Raw genomic sequence first — 17,863 nt, forward strand, 5'->3', positions numbered from 1 at the left:
TTCCGGGTTCAAGCCCCGCCACTGGCTAGACCACTTTGTTTGCCGCTTGAGATGCCGTGAGAAGCGGGCAGGTAATGACAGCAGTGACCGCCATCAGAGGCCGGCCTCAGACCTCAGAGGTGCCGCCGGCTGAGCGCCAATGACCACTGGGACCGTGCCAACAGCCAGCGAGGGACTACCGGGATAGTGCCAACTACCTGCAACGGTACGAGTATACGGACACTAACCATCAAAGGCCTCAGCGCCAATCACCGTTGGGACTAGTGCCAGCCGAGAGGAGAATAGCACCAACCATAAACGGCATGTCACCAGTCAGCTCGTCACCAGCAGCAACCGATCAATCTGCCAATCAGACAACCGGCCTCTCAGAGGATCATCATTGGCATCATTGGAAGCGGTGGTGAAGGTGCTGTCGATATTGGCAGCGATGGTGAGTGGCGGGTGGTGACCATATTGACAGTATTGGCAGTGGTGGTGGCAGTGGCGGAATTGTCGGCGTTGGCGGTGGTTTCAGCATTGGCAGCGGTGGTGACGGCGACTCCATTGGCAGCGCTGGCAGTGGTGGCAGCCGTGACTGTATTATCGGCGGTGGCAGTGGTGACCGTATTGGCAGTATTGGCGGTATTGGCAGCAGCGGCGGCGGTGGTGGCGGCGACTACATTGGCAGCGTTGGTTTTGATGGTGACCATATTGGCAGTATTGGCAGTGGTGACTGTGGTTTCAATATTGGCGGCATTGGCAGCGGCGGCGGCGGCGACTCCATCGGCAGCGCTGACCGGCGGAACGCTGCCTTATTCATGAAGTGGCTGGAGTCCCAAGGCCGTCGGGATGCAGGCGGGGTGTGTCGGCACAGCGGCCTCCCTGAGACCGACTGACGGGGGATGGGAGTTCCTGCAGGACCGATGGACTGATCAGTTCCTCCAGGATCGTCGGACCTTCAGCTCATCCATGCTTTGAACTGATTTGCTTACAATTATGGACTCACGATGCGCTGCTCATTTCCCATCCTATGCTATCAGTCTAGTATTGCTCCTCTGAAGTGGCAAGTTTCACTTGTCGGCACTTATGCAACCAGACTTGAATGTAATGGAGAACTTGGCATCGCTTCTACCGCTTCCTCTCCGATAATCGGCTATGCTAATCGCATCTCATGGGACCGTTTCTCTTCGATAGAATATTGTTACGCGGATTTCACTTCAATGCATTTTTTCAATATTAACCCCTACAATGCAAAATCTCACTGTCCACACTCCAGCAGATAAGATTTCTCATCGCTTAGACCACATGGCGACCATCTAACCGTCAGTGCGTTGAGTCATTCCCCTCGACCTCTGATGACGTCACACGCGCCCAGTCCCCCTACCTCTGATGACGTCACACGCGCCCTGCTCCCCTCTACCTCTGATAACGTCACACGCGCCCAGTCCCCTCTGTCTCTGATGTGGCCACCCTCGCTCAGTTCCGGGTCGAGGTGGTCTTGCGGCGACCTCAGCGGCTCAGTTAGTGAGTCAGGACGTGTAGTTACCTACCGCTCGGCGTGGAAACCCAGCGCGCGTGACTGCGATCCCATCAACAACAGCTGTCATCAGGGACCAAAGCCGACGGCTACACTCCTCCTCCCATGTCACCGCCGCTTCGAACTAGCATCTCACCAAATCCAACATCACGAATAGGCCATCAAGTGAGTCTTGCGTTTTAACCCTCGCGTATGCGTGCATGCTTGCTAGTCTCTAGTCTACCCATCCGCTCTAGCAATAAGTAAATCTTCATCTGCGCCAGGCGTGCTAGCGTCAGCGCCGCTATCGTCAAATCTCCGCCAAAAATGCCGCACGCGACTCCGCTCACGCATGACACAGACAAGTCACGCAGTCGGAACAGACTGACGGAGTGCGGACCGCCGGCGCGGGCCGGGCGATTTTCCTACTTCTGAGGAAGTTTTGCAGGTAGCGGGACGCTTTGATTGCGCGAGCCTCAGTGAGAAATTGATTATTGATCGTGTTATGGTCAGAGTCCGTGGATTGCTGCCCAGATAATGGCATGAGTGTCCAAGTATCACCGGGCACCGACAGGCTGCACTAGTGATGACACAAATAATAGTGCATGTCGGTGCCGGCCTATATTCTTGTCGGTCCATAATTTGTAGGCGTGCATGCCACCAGTTCATATCCATTAGCTGCCCATTGCTAGCCACCGTTAGCCATTTATAAGACGCCAGTTATTCCCTACCCACATTTAGCATCAAGCTAGCTTCCAGACACACCGCTTTCAATAGTTCATATCCAACCGGCCCCTGCATCGCTTTCGGCTTTCGGCATGCAGTGGTGGGTAGCACTTGGAACCGCACTCAAATCCGCTCAAGCCTTAAGCCTCCAACCCAGCTGGGCTCCAAAACATCTTCAGCCAGCACCCCAGCACCATTTCTACTCACCGTCAGGCAGCCATCATCCCACCTACAGCCAGCATTCCACCAACCTTCATCCTCCAGCCCACCTTCAGCTTACATCCAGCCCACCTCCAGCCAGTCCCCAGCCCAGCCCTCCAGTGTTCAGCAGCGGTCGTCAGCCGGTCCCGGCCGACCGGACCTCCATCCAGCCTCCACCCCAGCCCGTCCAGTGTTCAGCGGTCGCCAGCCGGTCCCGGCCGACCGGCCCTCCGACCGGGTGACTACACAGTGGTCATTGTTATTCTCGTCAGCGGAGCGGCGTCTCGGGTCGCGGCGGACGCAGTCGGGACGCGCGCTGCCCGACAAAAACCGCCTCGCGCTGCGCCGCCACCGCCGCCGGCGCGCCGCGACCGCCGCGCGCGCCGGAAAAGTGGCGCAGTGCCGCGCCGCAGCTGCCGCCGAGGAGCGGTGTGGCGAGAGGAGTATTAGTGTTGTGTTACAGACGCATGCTGCTCGGTAAATGATAAATAAAATTGTTGGCATTTGAGTAGAAGTTGTAACACATGATTCAGGCTGAAGACATTTATGATGTAGCTGAAATTTGAAAGCAAGACCTGTGGCTTGTCCTGTAGGAATGGTGATGCTGTAAGTAACGAGCCGGCAGCTGCATTGCACAGGGACTGTGTATGAATTATAAAAATAACCCCTGAACGGAAGCGGGACCAGTCCCCACACGGGGAGAGCGTCTCGGGTCGGGTCGGTTCTGCGGGAGAGGAGTATGCGGATGCGGTTAGACGCATCAGTGACTGACCAGCAATGTGGTGACTAGACTGAGGTTGAGTTCTCAGACTGGCTAAAAAGCTATCAAGATAACGAGGAAATGTTTCATCAAATTCCACATTGATAGTGGAATTTAACTGTCAATGAGTTTGTGTTTCATTCAAGAGACATTTCAGTGTGGGCTTCAGTTAGAGAATTGACATACCGTTTCAGAGATATCATCTCATCTCTTCCATCAAACAGAGGTTTCTCGGCCACGAACTGGCCCCCACATAAAGCCAGTGAATGAACAAAAGCTACTTAAACACCGGCGCTGCCGCTGTCGTAACGCCATTGTAAGCGCCGTGGTGGCCATTTTTCTGTGACCTCACGCCACCCAGGTGAACGGCTTCCTGCAAGGAAAGCCCACGCGTCAACAATACAGCGGGGGTGCTGACTTAGAACTGACGGCCGTGACAACCGAGTTGCGGTAAACGTGACGTCATGCGAGGAACATCGCCTTCATCTGTAAAGTCACTTGGGGGAGGGACAACGCCGCTGACTTGTCGTTGAACTAATGTCATGCCAATTGCCGCGTCGGCGATGCGCCCTGGACAAATGCATTGCTGCATCCAAAAGGCTGTTGATAACGTGCTGTAAATGGTTTGAGCTTACGAAGACAGTGCTAGCAGTTGTCACACTTTTCCACTGTCTTTGTATCTTTTACAGCCGCTGGACTGTTACTGTTCGCACAATGGGAACTTGTTTGATGAACATTGCTCAAATGCTCAGCATTGCACAATCTATTCCTTTCGAACAAGCCTGCATGCCATGCCCCGGAAATATCTCATTGATGGCAGTGCACCATGCGGCATGCTATGCATGCACGTAAACGGAAGCATTGAAGCTTTCATTCAGAAAGCTATGTCTACGAACCGCAACTTGTACTTGTTTTACTCTTAACTAGATCAGCACAGCTAGGACAGATTGTGTGCCAGGAAATGCTTTTCAATTACAGGTGCTGCCACTTCCAGCACCCTACTGGCTACATACACATTCCCGATTCTCCCCTATTGCAGTTTCCCAGAATATATTACCCGAATGCTGCTAATGAGAGCTTAGGCCGGTCTGAATGACAGACAGACCGACCCGCAGACGAAAAGACAGACAGACGGACAGACAGTCGGGCAGACAGTCGGACAGACAGTCAGACAGATAGCCAGCCAGCCAGCCAGCCAGCCAGCCAGCCAGACACACAGACACACAGACAGACACCTCCCAGGAGCCGGTTTCCTGGAGTCGCTGTCTGTGACCGGTCCTACATCCCCTCCCCTGCGCCTCACAAGTGGCGGTGTTACAACCGGTTGGCCGCCGTCCTCCCCTCACTTCTTGGAATTCCGATGACCCTTGGCGCTGAGATGGGTCGCAGGGCTGCGCATACAGCCGCGTGGTTCTTCACCCGGCTGACTTCCAGTGATGTGACGACAGATATGCATCGTTGGAGATAGAGAGACGGTGGACTTCAAACACAGGAGTGGTTGTATCTAAAGTGACGCGCGGTAGGGGACGACTGTCTCGGAGAACACAGATGTAGGAGATAGGTTGCGGAGGTTCTGGGTACGCAGTGGGGACATCCACCTCTTGTGCGTTGAGATATTTCTGTCTCACGGCGCGACTACTGCACGATGGCGTCGCAGTAGTCGTAACTCTCCGCACCTGAACGTTACTTTCGACAGTAAACGGCTCTACTTTTGAACATATAAATCCGATTATTTTTTAAGTTTTTTTAATTGTTAACGATGCTGCGGTGATTCAGATGTTATCTAGACACGCACATTGCTCGATGACTAACACTAACACCAAACGTTGAGCTTTGTGTGTTTCTTATTCTTTTTTTTCTTCAAATCCTCTGTCACCCTTTTTATTCTGATACATTCTTACCATTTTTCTTTCCACCCCCACAACTTCACGCTTCCAATCCCTGCGTTCGGTCGGTTGCGCCACAAGCTAGCTCGGTGGGATCAGTGCCTGCCTCGGCTGACGCGGCTCCAAAGAACCGTGGGAGCGGCGTGGGGGGCGTGGGACGCCGCACGTGGACAATCTCACACCTGTCGCGGGGAAAGATGAAGCTGAGGAACCGGACAGCAGAATATCGGCGAGCGTAGCAGGCGGTGCGATTGGAGGGATGCTGGAGCGTGGTGGGATGGGACGGATTGGATTGCAGGAGTACAATGGGATGCGATGGTAGGGATGCACTACTGTGGATTAACCCGCGCCCTGCTGGGGGTCCTGGATTTCCACGCCCTGCTGGGGGGGGGGGGTGTTTGAACACCCCCCCTTGTAACTCGGCTCCTGGGCCACGTAGCGATACGCGGAAGGCGGCGTTCGAAAGAGCGTCAAAAATAATGACGAAATCACTTCGGTCATTTTTTTGGTCAGGTCAAAGGTCAGGTCACCAGAGGTCATTGAAGGCAAAATTTCGCCGATTTCCAGGTCGAATGTCGAAAATTTCCAAGAAGCCAACGCATAACTCGGGAACCAATAGAGCTACAGCGCCGCGGAAAAGCGCATTCGATAGCCCTATTAACGCCCTTTCTGAGTAACTTCTCAGATTTGACCTAACGTCAACGGTTTTGCCTGCAGGGGGCAAAAACTGCAAAAATAGCCGATTTTTTCGAAAACAGTTTTTCTGCAATAACTTTTGATCCAAGCCTTGTACGAGCTTACTTTTACCGGCATCGTGTTCCTCTCGTCAAAACGCATCGAATGAACTATGACTTGACCTTGAAAGGTCAACTTGAAAATTTGACCTCAGGTCAAGGTCATGACCTGACCGGAAAGGGTCATGTTGCATATCAGTCGATCCGTATCGTCGAGCTGAACACATCTAAGGCGTTTTCATCGCTCTAGCATGCCTCTATCAAAAGTTATTTGCGAAAAACTGTTAGATACCATTCGTGACCTAAGATGACCTCAGGGCATAAACAAGGGTCACGGACACCATTTTCAAGTTCAGTGTGTCTAAACCACTTGTAATTCGGTGTTTGGGAGTGTTTATAATGTCTTTCATCCAAAAGAGGCGCATTTCAATTTTCTCCCATTGACTTATAATGGGGAGGTCGCAAAATTGACCTGACCTTAGGTCATCGATATAAAAATTCTGAGATATACATTTTGTACATGCTACTGCTCTTAGCAATCGCTGAAAGTTTCAAAGCGATCGGTCACTCGGTGTAGCTATGACAGACATTGAAAGTTTTTATGAGGTGAGGTCACTTCAAGTGACCTGGTGACCTGACCTTGAATGACCTTGGTCTGAAATTTTCACAACATGTGTAGAATTGATGTATGGTAAGGTGTACCAAAAACGGCGGCGCTCCGCGCCGCCGTTTTTGAGATATTCGCGAAAAACCACAAGGGGGGTGTTCAAACACCCCCCCCAGCAGGGCGCGGGTTAAGGAAGCAGCGAAAACCAATCAAAGTCTGTCGATGTAACATGTGGTTCGAGCTAGGAAGGCATCTAGAAACAGGGTGAGCCTACATCATCTCTATGTGTAACATTTTGTCTTCCAGTTACGTCACATTTTTCTTAACGACGTCACGGATTTGGCACCAGCCACCGTCGGTAACCATCTCAGTATTACAGGGCCAGTGCTGGGACAGATATCGTATCGCCGACAGCTCGGAGCCAAATCCCTTTATCACAGTCGGCGATACGCCGCGCAGAGGTGCTGGCAGTTTTACGGCAGCGGTTTTATGGCTAGGGATAGGGTGGGTGTTGGACGGGAGGGCGAACCATCAGCAAAGGGAGACGGGGCTGCCACTGTGGAGGTCGCGTGAAAAAGTGACTCAGCTAGCCCCTGTAGCCTCTGTTAAGTAACTGAGTGACAGGCAACGTGAAACGACGTGCGTGTGATGGATTACCGAAAAGGAAAAACGCACATTTTGAGAGCAAACTAGGGTCTGTCTTGTCAATCATATCGTTAGTGATAGATGGCTTTAAAATTTTGTTAAGTAGGTGTAACCTTTTACTACATTTTTATTTTGTAAAAAAATCCACCAAATAATGAAATATTGACTGTTATCTTCACTGGCAAGTCGAACGTTATCAATGTGTCCTCTCAAGTGAGTTCCACCTTGTCTCAAGTGAGTTCCAATGTGTCCTCTGAAATGGATCCTTGTCTCCCAACATTTACAGCTATTTTCTTACATGACCTTTGTGTGTCAGATGGGTTTCAGACAGGTGCTTCTCTTACACCCTTGTAATTTTCAGACTGTCTCACTAATATCACCTCTCTGCCCCATTTCAGACACAGCCTCATCTAACGAGGCGGCCACCCTGCACCAGCGTCTGCGCTCGCTCAGTTCCGAGCTGGTCACCCTCCGCTCTCGGCTGCACGTGAGCCCCCCACCGCTGCCGCCGGCCGCCGCCCAGCCGCCATCCGGCCCTGGTGCGCCAGCCGCGCCGCCCGCCGCCACCGCGCCGCTGCCGCCGCCGCGGCCCAAACCGGCCCTGCAAGGTAAGGAATCAGCCCGAGGGGATCGGCGGGTGGCTGAAGGTGATTTGGTGGCTGGGTGGGGGTGATTGAATGCGGGACATCGGTTATTAGGGAGATTTGCGTGGTGGAGTGGTATGGAGATGGTGATTCTTTTTAGGGAATATAGGTAACACTGAAAGCATATGGTAAAGGATCATGCTTTAGCATAAGAACATACGGATGCCTAGTAAGCTCTTACTAGCAAATTACTACTGTCTACTATTAAAATATGAGGGTAACTTATACACACTCGGAACGTATGAGTAAACGACACTTCACCAAACCTACCAGCGCGGCGGCTGCATTTAACTAACTAAACCCGTGGCTAAACGATATAATGTTATTCCCAAATTGAGGACGGGAGTAAGGTGGAGAAACCTTTATCGCCGTCGAAGATGCAAGGAGGCACCACACTTGGCGAGCACATTGGGTGGCAGAGGTGGATTCTGATCTTCAGCTCATCGCATACCTCAGCGCTGTACCTGATAAAAACATTTTAATTGGCGGACGGCTCAAGAATGTCGGCGGTATTCGAACAGACAGCCGTCTCGCCGCAGTGACGAACGATGCAGGTGTTACCAACTGACTTATAATCTTGCTAAATCTCCGGTCTTGCTTCCTAGCCTGCTAGTTGTGAAGCTTCACATTGTTCTATCCTTGACCGCTCAAAGCAGTCGACCGGTCCATCACTGAAAGACTGTTTCCAGAAACCGGCTCAATCTGTTTTCCAGTAACCGTTTACGGCTCCCTCGATACCTCTCATCCACATAGCTGGACCCTCTGAAATCCTGCCTCCGCTGCACGGCCCGCAGTGTTATCAGGTCGGCGGTATAGAGCAGTGATTACCATACCGAGCAGCCTCCGTATGCCCCGGGGGAAGCCACCGGCGGTCGGCGCTGGCCACGTTCAAAGTCGGCTCCTTTTACGAGCCTGCCGAGAGAGCAGAAGTGCACCAGTGCCTAGTGTTGGTAGCACAGGCCAAATCTCGGCGGGCAGTGGAGGGCTCCGTTAGACGGTATTGGAGTCTGGTAGGCAGTAACGGAGTCAAGTAGGCAACAAAAGAACTGGTGAGGCAATTGCAAAGCCACGTTGTCAGTGACGGGGCCCAGAAGCCGTCATTTTTGCATCTGATCTGACCACTTTGCACTTTTCTCTGTTAGCTCCCACCTGTGTCCAATTTCGCCTGCTGTATCTCCTGCTATCTGCAGCTCCCTTTTGCGCTGGCTACGTTACATGTCACCCCTGTGCGTCACTTTTCGTCCCTCTGCGTCACATCCCACTCCTCTGCGCGTCGCTGCGTCACATTTCGTCTCGGCTGCGTCAGAGCTACCTCCCGCTGTGCCCCGGATCGTGTCTGTCGTGCTCCGACCGGAAGGCTACGGTGGTTGATGACCGACCGAGGTGGGCTGCGTAAAACGCTGACCGACATTCTCCCCGCTCGGGGCGCTTGATCGGAGGCTAATGATCTGATTCACTGGGCCAAGTTCGGGAGAGGGCGCTGGCAGGGGTGAGATCTTAGCATATCAGGATCGTATGTATGATAGTGGATGATTCGAGTTGGCTGAGTTCATCCTAAGATAGCACTTATTTTATGTTGTTAATTCTATTGATATGCTTAACCCTATTAGTGGCAGGGGGTTGTTTTTATCCACCCCTCAGGTTTTTCGGGAATATCTCCGAAACCGCTGAAGCTACGATGCTGAAATTTTCTGACTTTTCCTAAAACTAAATTGGGCACATTCCCTGAAAATTTCAAGTTCATAACTTTACCAGGGGCGGCTCCAGAGCACTGGGAATTGGGGGGTCCTATTCGTGAAGCGAGTCATTTGGGCGAAGATCACGATGCTGCACCAGTTTTACGAACAGTGAATGAAAGGTATCATGTGATAACATATACAAAGTTATTGTGCATCCTCTTTTGACACGTTTTTGCTATAATAGGCGGATCCAGGCGTCCAAAAAGGGGGGTTATTTTTTACCTCCCAACATAGGTGCCCTGACACCGCCTATGCATGACCAATACAATTTTAGTCGTTCTCTCATAAGAAAATTGTAACATAACAAGACCATTGCCACCCTTTTTAGAAACAGTACCAACAAAAACCTTATTTACTATACTTTTTGTGTACCCCCAATCTCATTGATCTGTATCCGCCTATGATTTTTGAAAATGCATATTTTTAGGATCCATGTGAATTCCTGGTTCATTCTCTATCGATCGGCAAAAGTTGCGTTAAGATTGGTTCAGAAACCTGGCCGTGATAAACAGTCTAAAATCTATCTGCAATTTGCCCGTTTTTACCCCCCTCTACCCCCCTATTGACATTTTTTTATTTTTTTTTTAGAAATATAGATCTCGTTGAGCCAAATGGAATGCCGTTTGAATTTTGAAAATCGGCCGGTTAGATCTCGAGATATCAAGGGGGGGGGGGTCGTAAACAGCCCCCCCTGCCACTAATATGGGGTAGCCAGGAGCCTGCCACTAATAGGGTTAATATCTCGTCGTTACAACGGTGAACTAGCTAGTCAGTTGAATACGATTGGCAGGTGTAACCTTTGGCAGGTGTAAGTGCACTGGGACCAAATAAATTAAATAGGACAAAAATTTATAAAAAAGGACACTGAAAAAGCTACCGATAACAATTTTTGTCGCCTGATGTCAATTCATTTTCATCGCTTCATCGTTTGCATTATTTTTCAATGTTTAGCCGCAGTGTCCTCTCGAGCCCAGCCCACCGTCTGGTGACCTCTCTTCTCTCTTCGCGTCCCTCTCTCCTTTCGGCTTCCCACCATCCTGAGACGCAGAACAAACGAACCCCCCCCCCCCAAAAAAAAAAACGGAACCCGCTGAAAGGTTCGGCCATTGTGAGATCCACCAGGGCACACGTCACCTGGACAAACACATCTCGTCCCAGAGCCGGCCGGGCAAGTCGTCATTAACTGGAGAATCGACTTCAAAACACGGTTCGGGCACCGTCTCCCGCTGGGCGCGAAGGCTGGACCCGAGTAGAGTTGCAAAGTTTTCCCAATGGGCTGCTACCGGCACCGCCCCGCCCCACAAAAATTTTCTGGGATACCGGCATGTTACCACGCCCCAAGCAAAAACACCGCCAAATTACCGGCATACTAAAAAACCTGCATTCTTGATTCTGGCTTACCCCTACATGAGATGCCACATTTTGGCAATTTCAGTAACCGCCCCACCCAGCAGCCACCCATTGTCCAGTCAAAACTCCAGCAGCCTGATTTTGACTGAGTTGGCCCCACAAATACTACAATTTTGAAACTCAATTCCAGTTAACAGCTGTTAAAATATCACCTGTAATCAAAGAGGTATTGCCTACAAAAAATATTAACACATTCATCAAAAAAGCAAGGTCAAAAAGAACTTGAATTACTGAAATGTGTTTCTGGAGACTGTACAGTGAGCAGCAATCACATTTACCACAAGCGTTCTTATTCTCCACATTACCCTAAAACGAACTATAGCTAGTCATAAATCACAATATAAAAAACTACAGATTTGGCCATGTTCCTAACTGAGGAAGCGAGATCAACATCTGCTTTTTCCTATCCGCCATGGCTTGTTGGCTCGTGAGTAAGATACGAATCATGTAAAAATATGTGTCAATAGCTCACTTGTCCTGAGAAGTCCCCAAATAATATGTATAAAAACGATATAATATCCTCTCCCATCTCAAACGTGGGAACAAACACGAGGTTATAAAGGATTTCGAAACAGATGCGCCATAACACAGTTTTTAACCAGCTGATTAAAACACTGCAAAAAAAAGTTTTAGGACTGCAAACTACTGCCTCCTGAATGATTTTATTGATAAAAATCATCCAACACGATAAAAAATTCCAATAAAATCGAAACTGTGAGTGTTATTCACTACAAGAAAATCCACTTCTCTTGAGTAATTCGACCAAAAGGGCATATGAATAAATATTACGTCATCAGCTTACATCCTTTTTTTAGGGGACAGAGGATCTTAAAAGTCAATCCTTGGTTGCTTGATCAGCTGATCATATTGCGCCACTTTGTATTCATTTCGTCTGCATGTTGTGTTTTCTTGTAAAGATAAAACAAAATGCCAGTTTAATTCATTTTCATTTCATTTTGGGACCAAAGTTAGGCTCAGGGCTTCCTAACACCTGCCTTTTCAGCTGGATTTTCAGTGTCAAATTCTTTGTAGAGTATCTCAGACCACATCTCAGGACTCAAGGCCAGTTTCCAAACAATGTGTTTTGTGTTGTTTTGATTCTGCCTTTTGCCTAGGGAATGTTGCCATTAACATTAATTTATTTTATTGTATTATACCTATTACCTACCATTAGACTTACTAATTGGTTGTGCTTTTGCAACATGAATGAGTATTCTTCCTTTGATAGACCACAGTAGATTCTTGACAATTCTTATTAGAGCCAAAGCAGAGCTGTTAAGTGCTGAGGTTCATGTGTACAATTACCCTTAGCAATGGAACTTCTACCACAAAATGTATTTTGCAGTGGCTAAGATTGCTGTTATTACATTCAATAGCCTCTTAGTGTCCAAAGTTTAAATCATATGCTGATTTTTTATGCAAAATCAAAAATACCGGCATGCTACCGGCAGGACATGCCAAATACCACGGAAAAACCTGCGGTAGTGAAAAATTACCGGCATGCCGGTAGTGCGGTAGGGAAATTTTGCAACTCTAGACCCGAGCCTCTGCCGCCGCGCCGGTCGGGAGGGCGGAGGGGAGGGAATCGGACAGAGGCGCAGGGGCGGAGGAAGGGAGAGGTGGAGGGGGTGGTGGCGGCAGCAGCACGTGTTTTCGGGACGGCCCCGCTGATTCAGCCACTACCAGCACCTTTACCGCTGTTGACTTAGCCATTACCAGTGCAGGCCCATGTATTTGCCCGTAAGAAGTCGCAATGGCGTGGCGTTGTCAGGCGAAGAACTGTGGCATGCGTAATTTCCTCTCCTTAAATATAAATTTTTCACATAGACTTGTTAAATCATACTTGCTCTTAATTTCAATTGGACATGTTCATAGCTGGACAAGCTCACTCCCGTCTCTGCCTGCTTGCCTACATGCCTGGCGCCGCCGCTGCCTTCCTGTCCAGTGCGACTCTAACCCGGCTCTGCCTCCCTACCTGGCGCACCTGGTGTCGCCTCTGGCGCTGATTAGCAGGGTTCGGGCCCGGAGCGGTCGGGCAGTCCTCCGGACCACCCTGAACTGCCTGGGCCTGGCTGAGCCACCTGCGGCCGACCGAACCCTCTCGTACCCACCTGGTTCCACTTATTTCAATGGGTACCACCTGACGTCATATGGAGCCGCGAGGATATGCCGGGCACTGGTTGGTTGGTGCTTCTTTTTTATCAGCATACTGTCGGTTTTCCCAGCACGGTTCGTCGGAAGGTCATCTCAGGCTCAAAAGAAACGATATATACCATTCGAAAGCTGACGTTGAGCTGAATCCAAAAATGTAATTTTTATCAAAATCGATCGATGGCCTTTTTTGAAAATTGTGTTTTTGTAAAAACTTCATAATTTTTTATTCAACGGGCTGTCCCGGATATTCTTGACAACATAAACATGTATTTTTTAGTTCCAGTGAAAGCTGAACACCTAAAGAACAATATTTAGCGAAACAATATTTCCAAACATTAATATGCGTCTCCCACAGCCGACAATAAGGCGCAATCACACAGCTCAGTGTCACGATGGACCAAAGTCGGCCACACAGAAGCGTGAAATGACCCTTATCGACTCGCAGACCCGGCGCTCTCGGCCCGCCTGACCGGTCACGGCAAGGAGGTTCGGCTGTCGTTCTACTAAACGGGTGTCATGTTTGTTAGTTTAACGATTCGACTCGGTACTTGAGTTATTCAGGATACATGAGCAGAACATTCAATGCTCTGTCATCTTCACATCATGCATTAATTTGCATTTGTTCATGTCCACTTTGCTCAATTGAGCTTGGTATCATGCCCATATAAGGAAAATTGGCCGCGCTGAAATGTCAGAGGTTGTACCGGCCTCAGCTCGGGTGGAGTGGGGGTGGCGCCCGGCGGGGCAGGGTAACCTTTGACCGGTCGCACGGCCGAGCAGCTGTCACTAGTACAGCCTCTGACAGTGAAACCCCGCTCACTTCCCCTGCGCGGGCACTGAGCGCAGCTGGATGGAACAAAACATGTATAAGAAAAATGTAAATTAAAGCATGTTGTGAGTCAAGCAGAACAATGAATTTTCTTCACAGGTATCCTGAATAACTTTAATAGCGATGTGGACAGTTAAACTGACAAATATGACATTTGTTTAGTAGAACGAGAGCCGAACGTTCTTTCCGTGGCCGGTCAGGCGGGCCGAGAGCGCCGGGTCTGCGAGTCGATAACGGTCATTTCACGCTTCTGTGTGGCCGACTTTGGTCCATCGTGACACTGAGCTGTGTGATTGCACCTTATTGTCGGCTGCGGGAGACGCATATTAATGTTTGGAAATATTGTTTCGCTAAATATTGTTCTTTTGGCGTTCAGCTTTCACTTGAACTCAAAAATACATGTTTATGTTTTCAATACTGTCCGGGACAGCCCGTTGAATAAAAAACTATTAAGTTTTTACAAAAACGCAATTTTTAAAAAAGGCCATCGATCGATTTTGATAAAAATTACATTTTCGGATTCAGCTCACCGTCAGCTTTCGAATGGTATATACCGTTTCTTTTGAGCCTGAGATGACCTTCCGACGAACCGTGCCAGATACGGAAGTTCATTGCTGTTGTTTCTTGGCCGGTCACTTGTGAACCGCACAGACCATGTGAATTCGAGCAATAAGAAAGCGAAAAACGCCAGCAAGCTGGCAGCATCCTGATAAAAAAAAACGGCGCCCGAGCAGCGCCCTGGATCTTGGTCAAGCGTGATGTTAGAGAGGCGAGGACCAGCAGCTGGAGTCGAGAGGGGCCAAACAAGATCTGCGACGCTTAGTTCAGAGTGGGGTGGATATATCGGCGACTGTGCAAAACGCGAAGGGACAATAGACTAAGAATTGGGGAGCGGGGGTGGGGGTCAGATTGAGGTGGAAGTGGGTGCTTAATTGATAATTTATTCAACTGGAAGGAGGAATAGTGGACTATGCCATGAGTCTCGACCAAATGTTGGAAAAGACACTGAGCCCCGATTCGCCACTTCCTTTTTTGATGAGCATCCAATGTTGCTGCATTAAAAGTACCTTGTCCTTTGCACTTTCCAAGCCCGCATCAAAATTAAATGGAACATGATAATGAGCTCGAGACCATGTGTTTAGCAGAGAAGTAGAGGAAACTGTCAAATGTGGTTGCAGGATTTGTTTCACACTCGCTAAACAGCAACCTAACACGACCTTTTTACAATATAAACCATTGTCACCGCAAAGTGATACATGAGATAGGAAAGAGGGAGAGACTTAGTGCATACGTACGTTAAAATCACGGGCTGGCATTTAGTACTTATGAGCATTCTCGAGCACCCAAGGCAAACCACACTTGGTTGATGTTCCTCTGATGTTAATTGCATTGAACCACTGGCACCTTATCTGGATTCGTGGATGGAACCTAAAACAAAAGTGTTTTCTGTGGGGGATAAAAGATTCATGGCCACATTCCACAAAAGATGCTCCATTGACAATTCGCCAGATGATTTTGCCGACTTAGAATGCAGTTTATGTGTTGGCTTTTATGAAACATTCGAATGAATCACTTACTTTTTAATGTATTTGGTCAAAAAGCTTCTTTGTTTTATCCCAAGGCTACCAACGATTCTTAAAACGCAATGCGCCTGAATGAACTTCCAACCCAATCAGCCGGTTCTTTTTTATGATGCCGCCTGTCGATGACAAATGACAAATCCCCACTCTGACCAGAACAGTAAGCTCCCGACAGTACCGGTTGTGATAATTACAGCCTCTAAACCTCTGCCGGAAAATAGCAGGTCTGAACCTCTGTATAACAGTCGCAGCTGTGACCTGATTCGGCTGCAGAACAGCCATGCTGTTCAATACAGCAGTCCATGAATATAGATAATCTCTGACAATTGGCCAATAGCCAAAGTTCGTACATGGTTTTCATTCACAGGGTCGTTGCGACTTCGTTTTGTTTTAACTCTGTTGTAATCATAATTCCTTTACCTCCTTGCAATTACGGCGGTCATGCCCTCACAGTCCTCGTAACACTGATGACCCGTAACTCTCTCTATTCTTAATTCCACTGACGAATCTGCAACTCCGCTGTTATCTTTAGTCCACTATGGTCATAACTTCACTGTGAACCGACCAGAGCAGTACTCCCGACGTCAACCAGACACTATACCATCACACACAGCATCAACTCTTCGAGAAGGGTTTAACGACCAATGGCGCTTGTCAAACCTTCCACGAACCCCCCTCCCCTATCTTGAGCTCACACTGTGAGAAGCGTGGCACCCCTCCCCTCCCAAAGACACCCCATAACCGGTACTCCACTGACGCGCCGACGAGGTGGAACCCTGACGCGGCACTCCAGTCTGGCACAGCACCGCCGCTCACATGCCACTAACTGCTACCAATTATCTGTGGTCAGATCGGGGACCGCAGGTAAAAATCCCCGACATGGAATCAACTGTCGGCGTGGCGGTGGCGGTGGTGACGGCGGTGGCGTTGGTGACTGTGGCAATGGTATGGAATCCCGAGGCAATGGCAACGCGCCAAAGTGCTGGCTGATAGAACGCCAAAAAGCATCAGCAAGTGCTGAGTCTTCCTGCCTTCATCGCTTCTCATTTTCTCAATTTGGTTCGCAGGGTCTCCATTGAGAAAACGCCTTCCTTAGAAACACACCTACTTTGTGATCAGCCAAACAATGCACAGTGCACACAAGAAGCCCCATTCGCCTCATCCAATCGGTCCATTGCACCCCAGCTAATCAAGCTCATGTAGCTCACGAGGCCCATTTAGCTGCCAGTGGCATCCTTCCAGTTCATTGTGCGCTTCATTGTGGCTTCCGTGGTCAGATAGTGGCCCATACAGGCCTCTGGGCAGCTGCAAAAACGTTATGTGGCAGTAAGCACACAACATCGGTAGGGATAGGGGCCGGCCGCACGCTATAAAACGGTAGCGCCGTTCTTTTACCGATGGCCGTCGACCTGATCATTGGTTAGACCGACAATTGGGTTATTGACGTGGAGGGGCGAGTGTGTGAAGAGCTGGCAAGGAAGAGCGCAGACGGATCCGCTATCATGTCGGAATATGATAAGCAATAAGCATAGTCGGCAAGTGTAACTGCTCTGCCGCTCTCAAAATACATAATTGTAGAATGTAGTGACAAAAGACAACCAATAGAGTTCACATAGTACATGCGAGGAGAAAGCATACCGACACGGATACACCCAAGCCCTTAACCGTTCAGCTTTTGAGTAATAAACATAAAATAATGTAATAAAACCGGCGGCGCCACCGCACGGCAGGTAACCCGGCAACAATAGGCTGGCCAGATGACGGGTGAGGCCTTACCGGTCTGAGAGGGACCACCTGGCCACTCCCGATCGCCGAGGGTGGCCCCGAGTCACTGCAGAGGTGCGGCTGCCGCGGGCGGGTGGACGTACGGTGACGGCGGTGGCGGAGGCGGTGATGGTGGTCGCTACTCAAAGATAGAGGTGGTAACAAATGATCGCCGTGACCGACTCGCGCAGGTGCAGGCCTGCGAGACCAGCGAACCAGCGTAGATCTTATCCATAAACAGGCACGGCTTTACAGTGTTGCGCTCAGCGTGCATTCAACACGTGACATACGAATTCGCTTGAAATACACCTATCATAAGTACGTTATTCAACATAGCTCTGAACTGATGCTACTTTACCACTGATACTTCAATACTACATACATTCAATAAATAGACTTCCCTTCGCAGGAATAGACTACAGAAGTAGAGGAGGCCCAAAAGTGGAACGTTTTCCACCACCCATCCTGTGCCTGTCGCCAATTCATCTCTTTTTGACCGTGCGTGGGCCGACGCCTCACATCCAGCGTCCGTGATTACCCCAAATACGGTCACTAAACGTCTCTGGGAACGGCCTAATTGCTCGCATCTCAGACATAAAACCGAGAAAACCTGGGCGCCGCGGCACCGTGCAGGTCGACATAATGACCCGGCAAGGAAGCTGGGGGATAATTTCTCCCGGTGCACACAC

At 49.6% G+C, this 17,863-nt stretch overlaps 1 protein-coding gene across 1 annotated transcript in view; it reads left to right on the forward strand.

The window, feature by feature from the left end:
* Positions 1 to 17,863, forward strand: part of LOC122378283 (unconventional myosin-IXb-like) — a 44,896-nt gene that overhangs the window by 9,101 nt on the left and 17,932 nt on the right. Inside the window, exon 2 of the mRNA XM_043359160.1 lies at positions 7,453 to 7,662. Coding sequence (XP_043215095.1) covers positions 7,453 to 7,662 — 210 coding nt within the window. The remainder of the gene's footprint in view (positions 1 to 7,452; positions 7,663 to 17,863) is intronic.

Source organism: Amphibalanus amphitrite, unplaced genomic scaffold (assembly GCF_019059575.1).
Source record: "Amphibalanus amphitrite isolate SeventyFive unplaced genomic scaffold, NRLGWU_Aamphi_draft 000007F_arrow, whole genome shotgun sequence".
Taxonomy (NCBI): Eukaryota; Metazoa; Arthropoda; class Thecostraca; order Balanomorpha; family Balanidae; genus Amphibalanus; species Amphibalanus amphitrite.